This window comes from Cervus elaphus, chromosome X (assembly GCF_910594005.1).
Source record: "Cervus elaphus chromosome X, mCerEla1.1, whole genome shotgun sequence".
In the NCBI taxonomy this organism is placed as follows: domain Eukaryota; kingdom Metazoa; phylum Chordata; class Mammalia; order Artiodactyla; family Cervidae; genus Cervus; species Cervus elaphus.
This window is the reverse complement of record NC_057848.1, coordinates 144,012,639-144,035,148: the sequence shown is the minus strand read 5'-3', so window position 1 is coordinate 144,035,148 and position 22,510 is coordinate 144,012,639. Positions and strand designations below refer to the sequence as shown.

General features: G+C 41.3%; 1 protein-coding gene across 14 annotated transcripts in view; it reads right to left on the bottom strand.

The window, feature by feature from the left end:
* The window catches only part of DMD (dystrophin), a 2,565,910-nt gene that overhangs the window by 111,773 nt on the left and 2,431,627 nt on the right, over positions 1-22,510 (bottom strand). For all 14 annotated transcript variants that reach the window (XM_043895268.1, XM_043895262.1, XM_043895270.1 and 11 more), the window contains one exon: positions 2,308-2,382. In XM_043895268.1, the coding sequence (XP_043751203.1) occupies positions 2,308-2,382 (75 nt within the window). The remainder of the gene's footprint in view (positions 1-2,307; positions 2,383-22,510) is intronic.

The window sequence follows — 22,510 nt, the reverse complement described above, 5'->3', positions numbered from 1 at the left end:
GCTTCTCTCAGTCTAAATGTATGTACCCTCCATTAACTTCTCCGCCCCTTCCAGCTAACAACTGCCCCGCTTCCCTTCACAACCTTTCTCCAAGAATCGTCTCAACCAACTTTCTCTACATCCCCACTTTTCACTGACTTCTAAGCCCACTTCACCACCTCCACCATGTCCCCTAAAATCTCACCCAAGTTCCTGAGGACCTTCTTGTTGCTCAACCCAATGGACCCTTGGGCCCACTTCCTCCTGACCTTCCAGCAGCATCTGAGCCTGCTGATGGGCCCCTTCTTCCTGCCCACATAATATGTGGTACTACACTCTGTGTGTTCCTTTGTAGTCCCCTCTGTACATGGGTCACTCTTGGTCTCAAATATTGTTTTCTTGTTACTTTCCCTCTCCCTAAGCATCTGCACACTCATCATCCCTCAATGTTGCGCATCTGTCTCTCCTGAGCACCATAGCTATGTGTCTATGGCCAACTGCCAGCAGGCCCACTGTTCATCTCAGTTGAGCACCTAAATCTCTTCCTTGATCCATCCTCACCAGGCACGTCAAACTTGTCACTGAGGCCTGTCAATTCCACCTTGTATTTCTCAAGTCCTCCCAGTTTTCTCCATTCTTACTCTGCCAATTCAGGCTACCAGATTGCTGGTTTAGAGGACCAAAATTGCTTGCCGAGTTTCTTCCCCTGCAGGGGTACGCCCCCACACCTCCCCGCACCACCACCCCCACCCCCAGCACTGATGCAGGCTCTATTCCACAGCCAGAGTCATCTTTCTAAATGACCATCTCAACATGCCATCCCACTACATGGCTCCCCATTGATTTCCACATTCTTTAAGTTTTTTGTAATTGGAGGATAATTGCTTTACAATAGTGTGCTGGTTTCTGCCATCCATCAACATGAATCAGTCATAGGTATACATATGGCCCCTACCTCTTGAACCTCCCTCCCACCTCCCACCCCAACCCACTCCTCTAGGATATCACAGAGCACTGGTCTGAGCTCCCTGTGTCACACAACAAATTCCCATCAGCCATTTCTCTTACATATGGTGATGTGTATGTTTCAATGCTAGTCTCTCAATTCGTCCCACCCTCTCCTTCCCACCCTGTGTAACTTAAGTGTAAAAACCTTTCACAATCTGTCTGGCTCCAGCCGAATATTTCACCGCAGCCCCTCCCTGGAGCTCCTGTGTTTTATCATGTTGTGGCATTTTCAGTTCCTGAGTGCATCTCTGGACCCCATGCCTCAACACACGCTCTGCCTTCTGTTGAGAATGCTCCTCCCAGACTGAACTCTACTTACGAAAGGTGAGTTCGCGTGGCTCTTCAAGCAAGTCTTCTCAGCACCTCACCCCCACAACTAGCTGTTCTCATGGTACCCCATCCACTGTCATGTAACTAAATATACAACATTCAAATTGTCCTTTCACTTTTTCTCAGGTGCCCATAAAGCCTTAATAGGGGCAATCTCATTGCTTTAAAAAAAATAAACAGATTGTAGAGGTTCTTGATGATCTTATATATGTTTACCTATGTCTGTAGACTGCTGGATACCCTGTGTGTCCCTTATTAGACTATAGGTTCCATCAGCATAAGGACTGTGCCTGTCTATTTCGTGCTCAGATCATCAGCATACACGGGCTCTCAATAACTTAGTAACAGTTACATAAACTCTCTAATGAACTGAGACTGTTGTATGACACTCTGGGATTTTTTTCACACTGAGGCATGCTATTTAGCAAAAGCAGAAAAACAACCTTGTCATCATTCTTCTATGACAGCACTGATCTCAACATTAGCATTCAAGCTAAAAAACAATACACATATCTGTGCTTTGGTTGGCTAAGGCAACTGAGTGCTAATACTTCAAACATTAAACACATTTTCTAACAAGAAATAAAGGTGGAATGGGGGAGATAATTCAAGTTTCATAAAGATAATTCTGGATGCCAGTGCCATACTTTAAAAAATAAAAATGATCAGTCTCATCAATTCAACATCAGTAGCTGAGGAATGGTGACAGGAATGATTCTCAACAATGTGACAGAGTATCCTAGACGCCCAGGTCTCCCACATTGCAGGTGGATTCTTTACCAGCTGAGCTACCAGGGAAGCCCTAGAATTGAGTAATCAGGGAAGCCCCAATCTAGATGTACACTAAGCCAAAGAGATCTGAAAAAAATGAATTATGTTACATCTGGACTTGAGAGAGCTATTTCTCCCCTCCTCAAGAGCAAATACCCCAGTCATTTTTTTCAAGCAAAGAGTAATTATCAAGTATTTCAAGCACTGGTTAATACTCACAGCAAAGGGCCTTCTGCAGTCTTCGGAGTTTCATGGCAGTCCTATAAGCCGAGAACCTGACATTATTCAGGTCAGCTGAAGAAGAAAGGGGGAAAACAAAGATCATTTGTTATTTCATCAAATAACACAGATAAGCTCCCAATGATCTGCCAACAAAAGGCTAGGGGAAAAAATCTCTTGTATATGCCCCAGTTTTGGAAAGGTGAAATTCTGTCAATGTGGGGAAGGGAAAAAAAATGTCTCTTTGCTCTTTGACGATCAGGAAAGCTAAGTTCTTTGAGGGACGACAGTGGCATAACCTGCAGGGTGCTTATGTTATTCTTGTTCCCAAGAGAGAATAGAGGGACACGTATTTATTTTCTAGACTGTAATCTTGGTGCTGTTGTAGTGAATCTTTGCTATGCAAGATTTATATATTTTTCCCTGTTATTTTATTTTTTTATTGGAGTATAATTGCTTTACAATGTTATGTTAGTTTCTGCTGCACAACAAAGTGAACGAGGTATATCCCTGGTGGCTCTTATGGTAAAAAATCTGCCTGCAATGCAGGAGTCACGGGTTCCTAGGTCAAGAAGATCCCCTGGAGAAGGGCATGGCTATGCACTCCAGTATCTTTGCCTGGAGAATTCCATGGTCAGAGGAGCCTGGTGGGCTATGGTTCATAGGGTTGCAAAGAATCAGACATGACTGAAAGACTAAGCATGCACACATATACATATATCTCCTCCCTCTTGGACTTCCCTCCCTCTCCCCTGAACCCCACCCCTCTAGGTCATGAGCTACATAAGAGTTAAAAGAACAGGGAATACATCACTGGACTAGCTATGAGAATTTAGCAAACAATCAAGTGGCATATAACATTTTTTCTAATTATCAAAGTTATACATGCCCACTGTGGAAAACAAAGAAATTAAAGGAAAACATGGAATCAAGTAAATAAATCATCCATAATCTCACTACACAAAGATGTGCACTGTTAACATTTGGAACATTTCTTATTCAACATGTGTATGTGTCTGTGTGTGAGATGTATTTTAAAATATAATTGGCAGAGTTAACTCTCATCCAGGTTTAGGTCTGCCTGATTCCACAGATTCCTTCTATTTAACTCTTCTGCATTTATTTAAGAAGTACATAAGTTGGCAAAGACAGGATAAAAAAGAGTTGGTTTAAAAAGAAGTTCACAAATTTGTGTGTGCGTGCACATAAATTCACTAATCAGAAATGTTTGCTGATCAAAAATTTGGATGCATATTAAATATACAAAAATGATATCAGATGTCAATAAGAAAAGTTACAAATCCATATCAGGATGGATATTTGTTTATGTCCATATTCTGTACTAATAAAAGGCACTGCTATATTTTTTAAAAAATCAAGTGAAAAATACTGGGATTACATTTAGTTTTACATAATAAGGTGCAATCATTCTATTATTCTGCACGGATTAACAACTCAACTATTTCTGCTACAGTGGTTTCTACTGTCACTTGTCTATTAAGCCTCAACTCATCTCACCTAGCAGAAATCTCTATTTACAGTATGCCCTTACTGAATTTTGCATAAGTCTTGATATACACCAAGCTATATTTCTTTTCTTGCATTTCTGTGCATTTATGTTTCATAAACCTAGCTCCAAAAAGCTCCCTGAAGACCAGTACCCTGTCCCCAACTTCTGTTGTATTTCCCGGTGACTTAACATACAACTGTTCTCTGAGAAAGCAGGTCTAATACAGCTCAGGGACTTTGGCAAACTGAATGAATAAAAGAATGGGAAAAAAATACTGGCAAACATGACTAATAACCATAAACAAATGGCACCCACAGAACCAATTCTAACTGGAGATTAGGAAAGGGAAATAATTTAATCTATATCCAAGTTGATGGGTCAACATTATTAGATTGATAGCCTTTGAAGAGATCAAATATAACAAGCTAAAATGAAATTAGGGGAAAGAAAAACAAGGTCTGCAATTTACTTTAAAATATCCAACATAAATGCCATAAAAACAGACAATACTAAATGGTGGCAAGGATGTGGAGCAACTGGAACTCTCATACATTGTTGGTGCGAATATAAAACAGTATGACTACTTTGGAAAATCAGGTTAACAATTTCTCATGAAATTAAACAAACATCTATCTTATTACCCAAAAATCTACTCCTAGTCACCTCAAAGAAATAAAGACATGTCACAAAAAGATGTCTATGTGAATGCCCAGAGTAGCCTTCATCTGTAAGAGCCAAAAACTGGAAAGAAAACTATAGTAGAATGAATGAACAAATTGTGGTACAGTCACACAATGGGAATTTTACTCTGTAATAAAAATGAACTAACTACTGACAATGCAACAATGTGAACTGGTTTGAAAAATGCTACCCTGGGTAACAACACAAAGATTAAAAAAATACAGTTTGATTTCATTTATATGAAATCCTAGAACAGGTTAATCTCACCTATATTGACAGAAAGCAGGTAGATGGTAGCCAGGAGTGGGGAGGGGAAGGGCAACTAACTGAAAAGAACACAAGGCTATTTTTTACGTGATTAAAATGATATTTATCTTGATTGTTATGAAGGTCCCTTGAGAGCATATACATTTTACTGTATTTATGTATGCCTTGTATGGATATGAGAGGTGGACCATAAAGAAGGCTGAGCACCAAAGAATTGATGCTTTCAAACTGTGGTGCTGGTGAAGACTCTTGAGAGTCCCCTGGACTGCAAGGAGATCAAACCAGTCAATCCTAAAGGAAATCAACCCTGAATATTCACTGGAAGGACTGATACTGAAGGTCCAATACTTTGGCTACCTGATGTGAAGAGCCAACTCACTGTAAAAGACCCTGATGCTGGGAAAGACTGAGGGCAGGAGGAGAAGAGGGTGACAGAGGATGAGATGGCTGGATGGCATCACCAACTCAACAGACATGAGTTTAAGCAAGCTCTGGGAGATAGCAAAAGACAGGGAAGCCTGTTGTGCTACAGTCAGTCCATGGGGTTACAAAGAGTCTGACACAACTTAGTGAACAAACAACAACAAATGCCTTAATAAAGTAGATTTTAAGAGTTAAAAAGAAATCCTCCTCTGGACAGTGTAGAATGATGTATGTATGTGTTAGCTTAGCTATGCTGCAGAGGCGGTCAGTTGTCTTAATCAGGAAAGCACACTCCAGGGGTGGCTGGCCAGCAATTAATCAAAAACCCTCACTCCAGAGGCCGCCACTGTAAAAGCCTCAGTTATATTTAGCTCGTGTTACACCTAAAATCCTATTAATACATCTAGGATCCTAATTAATGTGAGAGGGGCTTGTGTTAGTGATATTTGTAGTTTACAAATACAAGGACTGCTGCAAAGGGTTTAGAAACATGCCTTGCCCTTACGTTAATGGGGTGTGAGAAGAATCTAGCAGGCCCTCTACCTTTCAAAGTGGTGCGGTAGGCTGGATTCCAAGAGCTCCAGCTGTAGTTCTGGGACTCTTGGTTGCCTGAACTCAATTAGACGGTTGACAAAATCCTGCTGTTGTAGCAGTGGTCCGCCAACTTGAGTGTACATCAGAGCCACCTGGAGGGCTGGTTAAAAACCCGGATTCCCAGGCCCCATGTGCAGATTTTCTGATTCTGCATCTCTAACATGTTTCTAGGTTGTTGCTGATGCTGCTGGCCCAGGGTCCACACTTTGAGAACCACCGTGTTAACGACCATGGCAGATGTGGATTGTGAGACTCTCGTGCCAAGCTCTCAAAAGGCAGAGTTGGGACTTCACGGAGCCTTAGGCATGGGCTTTAAAACTGTCTTCTGCTCTATGACTAGTAAGTGTTCATAGGTGACAAATCTTGTTCTAAGAACTGCTTTGGTTAGAAACTGGTAGCCAAGATGTGGCTAAGAAGGCAGCCCACACCTCTGTATAACCACAGTGGCTCCCAACACCTCTTGACCTAAGAGAACCTGGGCAGATCCTTTTTACCCCAATTATGATTTGAGGACCAAAGGCATCAGCATCTCTTCTGACCTTGTTAGAAATGCATAACCCCAGGCCCTACCCAGCTCTATGAACTAGAATCAACATTTTAACCAGATCCCCAGGTGATTCATCTATACCTTCAGGTATAATTGAGTCTTTGTTGTTGTTTAGTCGCTAGCTTGTGTCTGACTCTGCAATCTCATAGACTGTAGCCTGCCAGGCTTCTCTGTCCATAGACTTCTCCAGGCAAGAATACTGCAGTGGGTTGCCATTTCCTCCTGCAGGGGATCTTCCCCACCCAGGGATTGAACCCCAGTCTCTTGCATTGCAGGCAGATTTACCACTAAGCCACCAGGGAAGCCCTCAAATGAGTCTCTAATTACACATTTTAATACAGCTTCTTGTTTCACGTTAAAAGTTCAAGCATAAACTCTGTATAGAGACCTGTGTTGTCTTTTGTTTTTTTATCTTTCTACATTCCATTATGTGGGCTTGTGGATTATTTAATGACTAATATAGTCAATTAGACCAAAACCTCATCTCTAAATTATGTTTGTGGGTCTCTTGTTTATGATGAACACTAATAAAATAAATTAAAGGTGTCCTACCCTCTTTCCAATTTTCCAAGGTGTATTCAGAATTCAGAACAAGTGGTCTAAACAAGGTCAGAAGCTCCATCCAACCCTCAAGAATTGGCAAATTCCAGGAGCTAGAGATCCAAGTGGGAGAGGCAAGGATGATGTGATTCTTTCAGGGTGTGGCTCATGGTAGAATATTATCAGAGACAAGCATCTGGAACATTCTTGCTCCAGCAGCACTCTCAGCTTCCCTAAAGCAGTTCAAACATTCTTCCCTTTCAAATCCTTCTAAATATGGCACATTCTGCCTGGAGTTGATCCACTGTGACACTCTTTCAAGCATACCCTCCAACACAATGCAGAGAACAAGCCTTCTGCCACCAGTTTTCCATGTAGCATGGTCCAACCAATGAGCACACAGTGATTCAGGAATACCATAAGACGGGAACAGGGAAAACATCTAGTTTTCATCATACTGTGACAGAAGCCATGCAGATTTATAGATTTATATCCAGTAACCGTCAGTGAATTGCAACGGAGTTCTGGTTTCCTTAAAAAGTCCTACTCCAGAGAGATAACCATCTGTGTTGTCTGAATCCGCATGTGTTGCTAGGAACTGGCAGCACCATTCCCTCTGGCTTACAGCTGGTCGCCACCACCTTGCAAAAATGTGGAGGACACACACTGAAACCTCAAGATGCGGTCCAGCTGCGGACTCTGTGACAGGGTCTCAAGCTGAGGCTGGGGCTGATCACACAGCTGAAGTATGCATGTGAAATATAGCTTCACATCCCGGTGCCCAGCCCCCATGGGAGGCCAGCCTCCACTTTCCCTGGGAGCTGGCTTTCCGGGACTCTGGCCCAAGCTGTGAGGAGCTCACTAGCTCTCACAACCGAAACTCGAGAAGCGGAGAAGCGTGAGACTACCCAAGAAATGAGTTACACCATGTTTGCATGGCAGTTGGTAGGAAGCGCACTTCAGGACACTCAACATGCTGAACCATACATTCCTCTTCTTCGTGACTTATTTTATCCAGGGCTGGTTCTGGTCTAAAAATGGAGAAAGCTAGAAACTTAGGGGAACGATTACATCATCTGCCCTCTCAAGTTGGATCACCAGCTACTGAAGTGATGGTCCATTTGGCTTTTACTGTGAGGCACAGAACAGACAACAAACAGGTTTTGTTGCACCTTTTTTTAAGCCCATGAATTTCCGTTGACTTTGCTAAGTGTTTCTGTTATATGACTTTCACTTTCATTCTGTGGAGGGTAGTGGCAGAAGGTGTCAAATTCACCAGAAAAGAGGAATGACCGATCAAGTCTGAGCCATAAGTTTATACATTGTTGGACATGCCCTTGCCAAAAGACTGAAAAACACCTCAGCATTTTAAAGTCAGGGGAGAATTTGGAAAATATTGTAGAAATAAAACATTAAGCCCCCTCACTTTAATTTTACAGCTGGTTTCTACCTTTTCATCATACTTCAAAAACCTGCTACCAAGGAATGAACTGAGGTCTAGAATTTAAAACAAGGAATATTTTGGCCCAACTTTCCAGTAGCTTGTGGGCACTTTTTAGAAAGGTCCAAAGTTTTAGTATGTTTATCTATTAGATAGAAAGAATGACAATGATCCCCATAAACATAATGAGTGGAAAGAGCTGGATGGCTCAAGATTATTCCAACAGATAAATGAGTGGTGTGGTCTTTGTTTCCTACCAACTCTGTTTGCCAAATCACTCAGGTGATCATGAGTGAAAAATAAAGTTTAGAGGAATTATAATGTTTTTTCGTATAGTTCCAACTTCAGTGGTCTGCATACAATGTGAATTAAACTACTACTGCCTATCTGTTTTAATCAATTTCCAAATTTTCTAAAGATGCCAAAACAAGGTAGTCTCCTCTCACACCCCTTCTAATATAGAAAGGTGGGTGATTTGGGGAATTCCCTGGTGGTCCAGTGGTTATGATTGTGTGCTCACTGCCAAGGGCCAGGGTTCAATTCCTGGTTAGGGAACTAAGATCACACAAGCTGAGTGGTAGGGCCAAAAAAAAATTTTAAAGATTTTTAAATATAATAATATATCTCCAATCCCCCAGCCTCACTACTCCTATAGATGAATAGACTCTCCACACAATAAATGTTATTCTTGCCAGCTCAAAGTCACTAGGACAGACAAGAACCATAGATAAGTCTTTATAAGGCTTGAGACTAATGGAGTAATTTCAACAAAGTCTGGCTTGAAAGCAAATTGAATCAAAATGTCTAGGCTTTAGAAGTTTTAGAGTACAATATAGAATTATGGGGAAGTCTTCAAAAACTCTTCAACAACACGGGGGATTTCTGCAACATATCTTGAAAGAATTAGCTGAGAGAGAAGAGGTACATTAACACATGATGGTCCATAATTTTTTAGATATATTAGAGGGCTTTTAAAATCTAAACTCCTTTAAACCCCATCCTCAACACTGAGCTTTACTTAAATGGGGAAAAAATAAACCTACAGAGAGATAAACAGGAATGACGCATTCATACTTGCATGACTCGCAGAAAGTAGTCTCTGAATTTATAATTCCTATCAAGTTATGTTTCCAGATGAGAAACAGTATTACTTTATTTGCTACCAGTTACTCTCTAGAATTCTTTTACTCTGAAAAATGAAGAGAAGCGATAAAGGACCCAGGGTCACACAAATGTTAGAAGGCTTAGAATTCTGAAGGAGAGAAGCAAACCAAACCAAATAAAAAATAAGGAAGTTCAACTGTGAAATAAAAGATAGCATGAAATCCTGACTGTGGGTGTTCAAGGCCTTTCTGGCTCCTGTGTCTCGCTTGGCTTTCCTCAGCACTCTCTTACTACTTCTTAGCAACACTGTGCTCCTGGAAGAGCAGAAATTAAAATGAGCTTTGCTTCTTGTTTGCTGCTCTGGTAAAAGGTTTGTTGAGAAAGCAGTTTCTGTAACAAATGGCCAATGTAAAGTTCTTGGGGGAGGGAGCGGGGAGGAAACTGTGTATATTAAATACCATTTCTGGGCCCGAATTCTCCCCACCCCCCAATAATGGAGAAGTGACTCATGTGGACACTGCTGTGCCATATTCCTTTTACTTAAGTTTCAGATCAGAAAGGGTCTGGCCTCCAACTCTCAAACCCTGCCCACCAGAAAATGTATAAAAAATAATATTGATTCAAAAAGACTGTTTAGGCTAAACTGGTTTACAGCTTTTTAAAAAACATCCACCAAATAAAAACAAATGTACAGGTATAGAGAACAGAGTAGTGGTTAGTAGAAGGCAAGGCGGGGACAGGGCAAAATGAGTTAAGAAGATCAACTAGTATGGTGGCAGACAGAAACTAAATTTTGGGGGTTGAGTACATAGGGTAGGGTATACAGAAATAGAAATACAATGCTATACACTTGAAACTCATAATGTTCTACACCAATGTTACTCAAGGTAAAAAATAAAGACATCCATCTATTCATCATCCTTTCACCTATCTTTTCAATGCTTATTGAGAGTGAGGACATAGGGAGACACAGGTCAGGAAGGCCTCTCTGAGAAAGTGACGTTTAAGCAAAGAGATGAAGAGTGATGAGAGCTGGGTATGTGAAGAGTAGCCAAGCAAGATGAAAGTCAGCACATTTGAAAAAAGCTCTTCAGCAGAAAAGACTGTGGACCATTAAGACTCCTAAGAAAGCCCAGGCTGAAGAAGAATGGCCCCAACTAAGACCTACCAGGTAGACAGGGGCAGGGCCCCTGTAGTACCCTGCATATCATGGTAAGGAACTAGGTCTCAGAACTTCCAGGTCAACATGGCAGGTGGAACAGAGTCATTTGTTTCTCATTTCTGAAACCACTAGGATGACAGAAAAAAGAATGGAGATTGACATCTACCTAAAAGAAAAGAGACAAAACTGGAGAGGAGACGACAAGAGACCAGAGCTCCAGGGCCTTGGAAGCTCGGAAGATGACCGGATGGTAGCTGATTTGGGAGAAATTCCAAGCCTAAATTCATGTGAGGGGAAGAGAGGAGGTTGGGGTGGGCCAAGCATCCCAGTCTCCCCTTGCTTCACCCTGCCAGGAGGCTGGAGGGTTAATCTCAGAAAAAGGTGCACCAGACGTGGAGGTAGCAGGAGTAACTAAAGCTGGGAGTGAGGTAAGGCCCTGAAAACAGAAGGGTCGAGTGCCGTGGCAGCACACTCGAAGAACGTAAACCCTACTCCCAATTTCAGACTGTGCCTTTTCTCCTTCAGTCAAGCCACTGGAAAAGCTTTTCTAGCTAAGCACTTCCTTATTTGCCATCCTTACCATACACCAGAAGGAGCTTCAATCAGCAAGGTCTCTAAACTGACCCTCCTTCTCTGATCAGCCTTCCCTGTCATCTGCTTCATGCTTCAATTAGAACCACATCAATTCAAGCCAATCTGCAAGGAGATCCAACCAGTCCATCCTAAAGGAAACCAGTCCTGAATATTCCTTGGAAGGACTGATGCTGAAGCTGAAACTCCAATACTTTGGCCACCTGATGCAAAAAATTGACTCATGTGAAAAGACCTTGATGCTGGGAAAGACTGAAGGCAGGAGAAGGGGACGACAGAGGATGAGATGGTTGGATGGCATCACCGACTCTATGGACATGAATTTGAGTAAGCTCTGGGAGTTGGTGATGGACAGGGAGGCCTGGCATGCTGCAGTCCATGGGGTCGCAAAGAGCTGGACATGACTGAGCGACTGAACCGAACTGAAATCAAGACAAAGCTCTTTCCTTCTGGTTTCCTTTTTTTTTTTTTTATGATTTTCTTTTTTGGCTGTGCCGGGTCTTCATGGCTGCTCAGCATTTTTCTCTAGCTTCACCGAGCGGGGGCTCCTCTCTCTAGTTGGTGTTTGGGCTTCTCATGTTATGGATGGCGGGCTCAGTAGTTGTGGCTCGCGGGCTTAGTTGCCCTGCAGCATGTGGAATCTTCCCAGACTACAGATCGAACCTGTGTCCCCTGCACTGGTAGGCGGGCTCCTATCCACTAGGGAAGTCCCTCTGGTCTCCTTCTTGATGAGAGACTAACAGTCACACAGTCCCCACTCATCACTGGGATGAATGGTATTATTACCTTTCTCTGTCTCAGTGATCTTGCCTGAGTTCCTCAAGCCTAATGTGGGGCAACTCAACTAACCCACACAACCGTCAGAACTACACAAACTTCTAAAATTAGCCCAGTCTCCTTCAGCTCTCTTCTAAACTCCACTAATTAACCAACCTTTCCACACTCTCTTCATAAATGAACACACTTTCCAGAGTCTCCAGGGCAGAGACAGTTTAATTACATTTTACACTTTATAATACAGGTGAGACATTTAAAAATGATCCAGTGTGACTTGATCTTTATTCCTTTGTACAATTTTTCATATAACCAACTTCACAGTTTAAAGAAAAACCTGTGCCCTAATTGTGGGGGGCTGGAAAACCATACTTTCTTTGTAATAGATTGACACTACCTATTTTGAATCTACTGGCCCTTCTCACGGTTAGGGAATTTGTGGTAAATCTACTTTCATGATAAAAATAAACAGCAGCAAATGTCCTCATTTCCTTTAATGCTAGCCTCATCTTTGTTTCCAGTTTTAGAACAGCTCAACCAGATTTTCCTACATTCTAACATTCCAACCCTGATTGCTCCTCAGCTTACTTATTTCTCCACTCTTATCTCTTAAGATTTCGACATATGGTCTTTGTCCCCAAACCACAATCTCTTTCAATGATTTCTCCAGTAACCATAGACCCGAGGCCAGTAACTGGCTGAATTTAGTCTGCAGAACTGTTTTTCTGGTTTTATTTGGTTGGTTTTGGCTCCTCTAATGGTTTTTTAACTTGTTGAATGATTGGCCAACAGAGGTCTGTAGACTTCCCATGGTCTTGTTTCTCCGGAAGAACCTAAAGACTCACCTTCTTGCATGTCAATAAGGGAAGCTGAGGCCAAATTAGCCCTAACAGAAGCTTTTCAGGTTGCCCCAGTTCCCACCCAGCCACCAATTTGGCTCCAGGAGGCATTTCCTTTTGAGTCTTGCCTCAGATCACTCCCTATTCTCCCCCCAGATTTACTTTTACCCTCTTTTTCATGTCTATGTCAACGTTTTTACTGTCAAGTTCCTCCAATAACTAGCTGTTATCTGGCTTTCACTCAAATGACGCTGTGGAAACATTTCTTGCTGGGTTTTCCCAAAATTTTCCAGCTATTAATTCCCACCTTTTACCAATGCATTCAAACTAAATGACTGTGCCACTAAAAATACTGCCTCAATACATGAGTACAAGAATGGATGGGAAGACAGAACCAAAATCTGAAACTAGTCTAACAATTATCTTTCATGAAGCAACCATTACTTAAACATTTTAAAATCACCAATTTACATTTATCGAAGCATCTACTGTGGGCCTAACTATATTCTAAGCTCAGGGCTTAAAGATTCAGGCTCCTAAAATACTGGAAACAACACAAAGATAAATCATTCACTCACATAAAAATCAATGGGATATTTCAAAAGAACAGCATGTATACTATTTATGGTGAAACAGATCACCAGCCCAGGTGGGATGCATGAGACAAGTGCTCGGGCCTGGTGCACTGGGAAGACCCAGAGGAATTGGGTGGAGAGGGAGGTGGGAGGGGGGATCGGGATGGGGAATACGTGTAAATCTATGGCTGATTCATATCAATGTATGACAAAAATAAATAAATAAATAAATAAAAATTAAAAAAAAAAAATCAATATGCATTTCCTTGGTGTCTCTGATGTGCCAAGCAGTATATACATAGAAAGCTTTGGTTATGTGAGCATGCTTTTGTACAGACAGAAATACATACTGCAGAGCCGTGAATTTTTATATATCAAACACAAAAGTAGTTTCCATCATGACATACACTATTCCGATGAACATTTTTAAGATTAATGAACTTGAAAAACTTTCCATTAAGCCATGTTATCTATGAAACAGTGATTAATTTCTAAGTTAGCTCACAAAGATTTATTTAAGATTTATTTAAATACTCAATATACAATAAAAATCCGATCTATAGCAATACTGGTAAAAATGAAAGATATAACTAACTAGAAGTAGCTTTATCATTCATTCTTTTACTTGAGGAAGAAATGATGGGACAGGGAATGGAGATTTCTGGAAAGATTGTGCTGTGTTTCATATCACTGACACTGAAGGGCAGTAGATGTTGTCGATCAATAAATGGTTTGAATTGGATGAGATTCGGAAAGGAAACTTCCTAATTTCACCAGGTTTAACCTGCTGGTGACACTGATACCACATGTGATTTTTCTTCAAATAACATCACTTCCCACTGCGCTGGGTGAATCACTACAGCCTGAGCTTGGGCTTCTCTTTTGAAACACACATAACAAAGATATCAAGACCTCCCCCAGACATCAAGGAGTTGGAACAAAAGGAGAAAGAACAAAGGTGATCTACAGAGAATGCTTGTAATCTAGAAAGATGACTCAGCCGTACCTAGCTGTGGCAGATTCTGTAGGTTGGTTCACTCAATACTTATTTTCAAAGTCTTTTTCCGCTACAAAGTCTGGAGGATCTCAATTCTTTAATCCACCAGTGGCAGACAGGCAGACGTGAAAAGAAAGAAAGTGGAGTCACTCAGTCGTGTCCAACTCTTTGCGACCCCATGGACTGTAGCCCACCAGGCTCCTCCGCCCAGGGGATTCTTCCAGGCAAGAGTACTGGAGTGGGTTGCTATTTCCTTCTCCAGGGGATCTTCCTGACCCAGGGATCAAATCCAGGTCTCCTGCATTGCAGGCAGATGCTTTACTGTCTGAGCCACCAGAGAAGCCCCGTGTAGACATGGTTTGGGTCAATGCTTAACAAGGTATCTGCTGGGAAGGGTTTCCTTTCCCAAAATGAAAGACAAAGAGCCTGAGCTGGAGAAGGTCCTTTCTCCTTCCTGCCTGAGGGGCACCCATCATTAAGCTACTAGGAGGTCTTAGCTCTCTACTGTCTCCAGGGTGTTTGTTATTAAAAAACAAAAACAAAAACAAAAACAAAAAAACCAACAACAACCCCTCTGTGGTTAAGACACAACCAGTCAGATGTTTTGTTACTTGCAGCAAATGTATTTCCGACTGACACATTAATCGAACTATAAGCAACAAGACACAGAATACCAAATAGAGAGCACAATTTTTCCCTTTCAGTTCTCCTTGGGGTAGAGGAAGAAAGCAGTAAAGAGATCTTGGATCAGAGTTCCCCATTCTTGCTACCAAGTGGTGCCACTGATGTAGGACAGCTTGATAGTTAATTTCATGTTTAAAACAATGTTACAATAGCGGGCTTATATGGCTAAGGCTAGACATAAATAGATCTGTAGAACATCTAACTAGGCATTTATTCTGAATGATACTATCACAAATCTGATTCAGCTCAGATATGAGGATAAGAATTTTTAAATATATTAGTTATTACTCTAAAAATTAATGTCTACATATATATGAACACCTACAAGTAACTCATTTTTCATTAACTCTTTAGACATGTTCACATCTTTCTCTCTTCATTAGTGCAAAATCTCCTTAGAGCCAAGTAGCATCTTTCCTTACTCATCACTTTTAAGACAAATGTTATTTTAAAAAACTGTTTAGCTTTGGTAACTTTCAACTATTCAGAAGCCTTAAAACTCAGATTAAGACTTCGTAGTTGATCCTTTATATAATTGTCAGTTTTTGCTTCTAATTGAAAGTAATTTGCATCCTCCATCTGCCTTTCTTCATTCTCTGGTTCCCAATCTCCACCCATGTCCATTCCCCTCAATATCACTGTGAAGAAAATAGATGCCAAAATGGACATCAGTGGAAATCTGACCCTAATTACCATGGGAAAAACAAATTAATCTTTTGCAAAACTCTCTTTTGGTAACGTTCCTCCCTTAGGCTGGTACTCACCACTTAATCTTATTAGGGAAAATAAACTGTTTGAGTTTCTATTATTGTTATTATTTGATAAGTGGAAGGAGATAATGTGTTAAATCCTTAAGCATGGATAGTTAGTCCAAGCTAGTACACAATTCAAGCTATTTAAGTGGCCAGGACCGTAGTAAACTATGCTGCTTTCTAGTTGGAGGGGGGGTGTGGGGAATGGATGATGTGACTCAAACTGCCCATGCATGCAGAAGCCTCATTAGAATATGATGTTTATAAAAATAAAGTATGTTTCAGCTTTATGTGTTACTTTTTCTGGAGACTAGATACTAGTCCTTTTAAAGATGCTAATACAGAAATCATTCTCAAAAAAAAAAAAAAAGACCCATCACTTAGCTGCAGCTGTTATAAAATTAATCAATGGCAGGAGCTTTTCATTAGATAATGGACTGCCTTGTCCCCAGACACAGACTGAGGATGCTTTTAATAAGAAAGGATGCCTTAGGGATAGATCTGCATTCACCCATCTGTGTGTCTAGACAATACATTTGAATCAAGAAATGAAATTTTCATGTAAGCAGGAAAAGACTCTTCTTTATCACTTCAAAACTCTGATGTGGTTGGACGTTGCCTGATAGAAAGCATGTCCTCCCTCACTTGACCCATTTGAGGGTCCAGTTCAAGAGTTAGGCAGACTGAGTTCCTCTGTACACCTCCTGGATGGCTCTGAAGTCACACCAACGAGTGCCCCCCTTTCCCCTCTCAGTAGTAATGTTCAGGCTCCCCCAACCCCTTTTTATTGACTCCTGCTGCACAAAAGGCGGGAACCATTACCCTATTTTCTACCTCTTTGTTTCTCTGTCCTTTTATCTCAGTTTTCACTGAATCTGACCCAGCCTTTATTCCCCTTTGACTCCTGGACAAAACTACTTGGGGACAAGCTTAAAGTAGACTTAAAAAAAATGTAGGTTAGGTCAACCCTTTTTGCCCCCAGGCTTCCCTGGTAACTCAGTGGTAAAGAATCTGCCTGCCAGTGCAGGAGACGCAGGTTTGATCCCCGGATCGGGAAGATCTGCTGGAGAAGGAAATGGCAACCCACTCCAATATTCTTGCCTGGAGAATCCCACGGACAGAGGAGCCCATGGGGTGGCAAAGAGTCGGAAACAACACGGCAACAACAAATTCCCTATAGCGCTCAAGAGGTTCAAACAGAAGTGGCGGGCTCATGGCAAGAGGAACCCTAACACTGATCAAGTGCTCAAGGGCAGATGGTGTTGTACCTAACGCCACTGAGTGCTCACAATGCCCTGGGTTCCATATCATTAGCTCATTCAAGATCAGGAAAAAGAGGCTCACAGATCTTTAGTACAATAACTTCCCTAGGGTTATAGCCCAGAGCCTGAATTCCAGGCCAAGTTGTTCTGACTCCCAAAGTACCGGATGGCCTTCGCTGCACCTCTGCTATAGGAGATATGGGGCTCTGCCTGCCCCGTGTGTTGGTAACCCCAGCCAGCATGAGGGTGATGGGCAGTACGCTCAGAAGGGCCATGATGCAGGGCATCAGGGGACAGAGAGAGGGTGGGGTAGGGATGTTGGGAGATCACAGAAACCTTCATGCAAAGAAAAATCAGGACCAGAGACAAGAAAGCTGAAAGGTCAGTGGAGTGACCAGGAAAGCAAGAACTGTTCTTCCTCAGAGAAGCTTTTAGGGTAAAGGAATAAAACCCAGCATTGTTGAGTTTCTACCCCCAAAGGATTGCTTCCAGAGAAGCACAGGGCTGCATTCTATTCACACCCTGCAGTACGGCAGGCACTCTGATGGTTAAATTCGATTTTTGGACTTGAGGACCTAACCACTGTTTATAAGCCATTTTATTCCAAGTTGTAAGCAACTAACTTACAAATAAACTTTCGGAACACAGCCCAAGGGTAAGTTCAAAAAGGACTAAATCTTGTCTCAAGGCAGGAATGTGATTCTTGCCTGACTGCTGAGGGATTTAATGGTTACTGGGCAACCAGGAATTAAATTCTTTAGGTAGCTTTAATTTATCTCTACCTATTCCTTATGGGTATTCTTTGGGGGATAAATAAAAAACCGTAACTTTCATTAAATAAGAAAATGATACAGTATCCCAGAAGTAGAAATCTCTCCTTTTAAATCTTCCTTTCCGGAACGAGAAACAAAAGGACTAGAAAGTTCTTAGTAACTTGTCCTGGGTCCCCTAGTCAGTCAGAAGAAAAACAAGGACTAGAAGAAGCCAGTGTGTCTCTTTTATCCCTCTTCCCTGCAGAGAAGGGGTGCTTTAGTTAAATTCATCAAGCAGCCGAGGAACTCTCTTAAACAAGCAAATGCCAAAAATTTGCACATACACCAGAACCATCCTGTTCCTGTATGTTCTCTTATTGATCATTTTATTTTACTGTAGTAAGAACACTTAACAACCTAACTGCAGGGTCCCTTCCCTGAGAGAGCCAGAGAACAAAACACAAAGGCTCATTCTAAGCGGGTCTTTGAAACTACTCTTTCGGCTTAAGGGTTTCCACTTGCTCCAATTTGAACAGAGACCGGGCGATTCTTAAATCCTGACAAATATTTGACACCTTCACATCACATTGGAAAAAGAAAATTTCCCAGAAGCCAGCAAGTACTAATTTTCCCCCTGTGAGAGGACTTTCTAGACCTTGCAATCTTAAGTTTTCAAGATTCAGCTCCTTCTAAAGCACCCTGACATAGAAAGTCAAGACTGTGCGGAGGCGGAGTGTGTCACAGGAGGAAGTCGGGAAGGGAGGATGTACACATTTCTTTTCAAGAACACCAGCATCCAAATTCGGAAGCAGGCAGCCAGGTCCTAGGCACGTCCTTAATTATGTCAGGGATAGTTCACCTTCCCCGTACTTTCGATAATCTTAGTCCCTCCACTTCATAGGAATGGTTTTTGTTCGTTTTAGATATCCTGAGAGCCAGTTAGCATTTATACGGTTTCTAACAGTTGTCTAGTTTGACTTAAAGGCCACTAGTCACCAATTTTCAACCTCTTAACATTTATTTCTGGGTGTTTGTCTCATAAAAATACAAATACAACTCTCCGTGTAACAAATTTTCATTCATAACCTGTCAGGCTGCTATTCTACAGGGGGAAAAAAGTGTTTTAGTTTAGTTATACAAAAGGTGATGGCATCAAAGAACAGAATACCATATGTGTAATGGTATCAATGGATAAGGGCACATTTATGTGCATGCATGCTTGCATCAATATATGCATAGAATATCTACAGAAGGAAACAGTGAACTCTATCAATAATTGCTTCTGCAGAGTGACACTGGTGGACCGGTATCAGGGATGAGAGAAGACTTATTTTTACTTACATATTTTTAAAATTTTTCTTGGCTGCATCACACGGCATGTGAGATCTTAGTCCCCTGATCAGGGATCAAACCTGTGCCCCTTGCATTTTAAGTGCAGAGGCTTAATCACTGGACTGCCAGGGAAATCTGAGACTTACTTTTCACACTGCCCATTTCAATTGTTTCATTTTTTTAAAATCATGTGCACATGTTACTTCACAAAATGACTGTTAAATCTGTCTTCTTTTTCATACTTCTCTGTGATTTCTTCCAAATTCTTGGTTTCATCCACTATCTTCCACAAGAGTGTTACTGTATGATGGAAAAACTAAAGGCTAGAGACCAAGAAAAGTTGGTGGGTTCTAGCTATGACTTTACCATAAAAGAACAGTACTAATGATGGCCATTTATTCGGTGTTGACTCTATGTTAGTAATAAATACATACATTCTCATATAATGCCTCCAACTCTGATATTGTTATTTCAGTCCCATTTTATAGACAAGCACAGCAAAGGCCTAAAGCTTGAAACTCCAATCAGCTGGACACTAAAGCCACACCCCTTCATCATAAGCAGTCTCCCAGTGTCCGGGGGCAAGTGACCTCAACTTCCCTGAGTACAGTTTCTTTAATGGTGCAGGGAACACTCATAGTACCTGTTCTGCAGGGGTTTGTGAGGACTACATGAGACACCATATCTTAAAAGCTCCTAGGAGAGAGAGAGATCCAGGATATAGACATGTTAGCTAGAAGTTAGGACCCTTACTCTGTCCCAAGTATTTCCTATATGGGCTGAGTTGCTAAGTCATGTCCAACTCTTTTGCAGCCCCAGGTACTGCAGCCTGCTAGGCTGCTCTGTCCATAGGATTTTCCAGGCAAGAATACTGGAGTGGGTTGCCATTTCCTTCTCCAGGGGGTCTTTCCAATCCAGAGATTGACCCTTGTACCTGCGTCTCCTGCACTGGCAGGCAGATTCTTTATCACTGAGCCACCTGGGAAGCCCATTTCCTATATAGAGTGCAATAAAAATACAAAGACTGTTTTTATCAAGTTGATGATCCTAAAGTAGGCTTCTTTGGTGCCTCAGATGGTAAAGAGTCTGCCTGCAGTGTGGGAGACCCAGTTTTGATCCATGGGTCAGGAAGATTCCCCTGATCCTAAAATACTTTTTAGTTCCCCTTTCCAAAAGCATTCAGAGGATTTCTTCTTCAAACTGCCACTATCATGTCCCAGGAAGAAAGTTTAGCTCATAAGCTAAATCACTGAGTTAGGAGTTTAAAGTACATTTATATCCCAGTTATGCCATGTGAACAAACTACCCATACTCTTTGAGTCTCATCTATACAATGGAGATAATAATATACTTCACAGAGCTTTTGAGACAATGGATGAGAAATATACGCTTATGGTATCAAAGTTCACACACTTACATAAGCAACCCCAAATAAATCTTTGTAGACAGGTGAATTCTTATAAATAAATCCATAAGAACATAAAATCAGATTCTGATACTGTCTATTGTCCCAATCAGTCTGCAATTTCCTCTCTTTGTTTAGTGGTATCACCATTCTCTGGGTCATCAAGGCTGAAAGTTTAGAAGGTATCTTATAACTCTTCTCTTATCTTTAAAACCTACCAATCTGTGATTACGTTCAGACAACTCTATGTTGGAAAGAAAACTTTTACTGTCACGCCCCCATGTCTTTCCCCTATGGCTATTCTAAGGCCTTTCCATCTCAACTGCCACAACACAAAACAAAACAGAATAAACTAATAAACAAATAAACTATCTTCCCTCTTCAACCAAACCATCAAATTCTCATTCCTCAAATCAGAACTCAGACCTCAGCATGTCTCTCTTTTACAGATTCAACATTTTCCCACTGCCAATCAAATGAAATCTAAATTTCTCATTCTATAATTTAAGACACTTTAATTTACACTGAATTCAATGGTACCAAATCAGGTTTTTCTTCAAAACATGTGAAGATTCTCAAAGAACATTATCCTCACTGGTCCTGAAACAAGCTAGCCTTCCTCTCAACTACACCTTTGCCTATGCTAGTACACTATCTGGAATATCTAAGTCTACACTTTAATTCACATAAAGTCTTACAAAATTCCTTCCTAGAACAATGTTTTATTCTACTCTCCAAATCATTTCCCCAATTATTCTCATCAGTCTTGCTCTTTCTATGTGTATAAGGTGCCGTACATTTGACATTGATATTATGTAAGTTAGTATACAGTCTTTTTGTATGTGGTAACTATCTCAAGTATGTCAAGTCTAGAAGGTATCTTATAACTCTTCTCTTTTCTTTATTCCCCAAAGGAGATAATCTAGTCTTTCGTGAAGCTGAAATACTGCTTTTCTAGAATCTATACACAACCAATAGAGTGATACCAGGCAATAATAAGCTCTGGGTGTGTGTGTTAGTTTGAATTTAAACCTTCAGACTTTCCAAGTTAAGATATTTAAATTTGCCTTGGAAAACAAAATGGGTGTATGCCGGCATTACTAAACCACTACATCAGTGACAAGAGAAAATAACACGGTTATCATTTGGGTTGCAAAGGCAGAGAGGATGTAGAAGAACTTAAGCATTCCTCCACTGGCCACAGGCAAAGCCCATGCTGCACCTCAGTCTCTATCACATCACAAGGTCCACTGCCCATCCAGGTTCATCCCAGCCTGGGAGATGGACGGGGATCGTTCCTTATGTTGGGCTGGCCAAAAAGTTCATTTGGGTTTTTACAGGATATAATGGAAAAAACCCAAATGAACTTTTTGGCCAACCCAATATTTCTGTGTGTCCTGTTACTCAGACAGAGCCTGGAACATTCTAAGTACTCCATATTTATGGAGGGAAAGAATCCCATGTGACTGTATAACAATGGTAGGTGTGAGTTCCCATCACTCACAAGGCAGGAAACCACCTTCCTCTGTGACCCATACCGAATACACCTTTACTAACAGAACTAATGTAGTTTAGGGCTCTGCAGATATAAGAAAGAGTGAAGAAACTGTGCCACCTCGGCACAGAGAGTAAGAAACTTTCACAATGTGTGGGCAATAGGTCCACCAAGGATGGAGTAAGGAATTAGGCTTATTTAGCTTGGAGAAGAGAAAGCTAAAGCATAGTTCACAAGCTGTACTAATGTCATCATGAGTCTCTTGTCACCAGGGTCTGTCAGCACAACGGAAAACAAAAAGCTTATATTATGCCAGAAAAGCTGGGCAGAGTTTGGTTTGCTTAAATTCTGGTTTTGCTTTCACAGTACTCGCAAAAGAGGAGAAAGGCTGAGTAAACATTTAAAAGAAGATGATCACGATCACTAGCGATCAAAGATGTGTAAATAATTAAGACGATATGGTTCTACTTTACAAT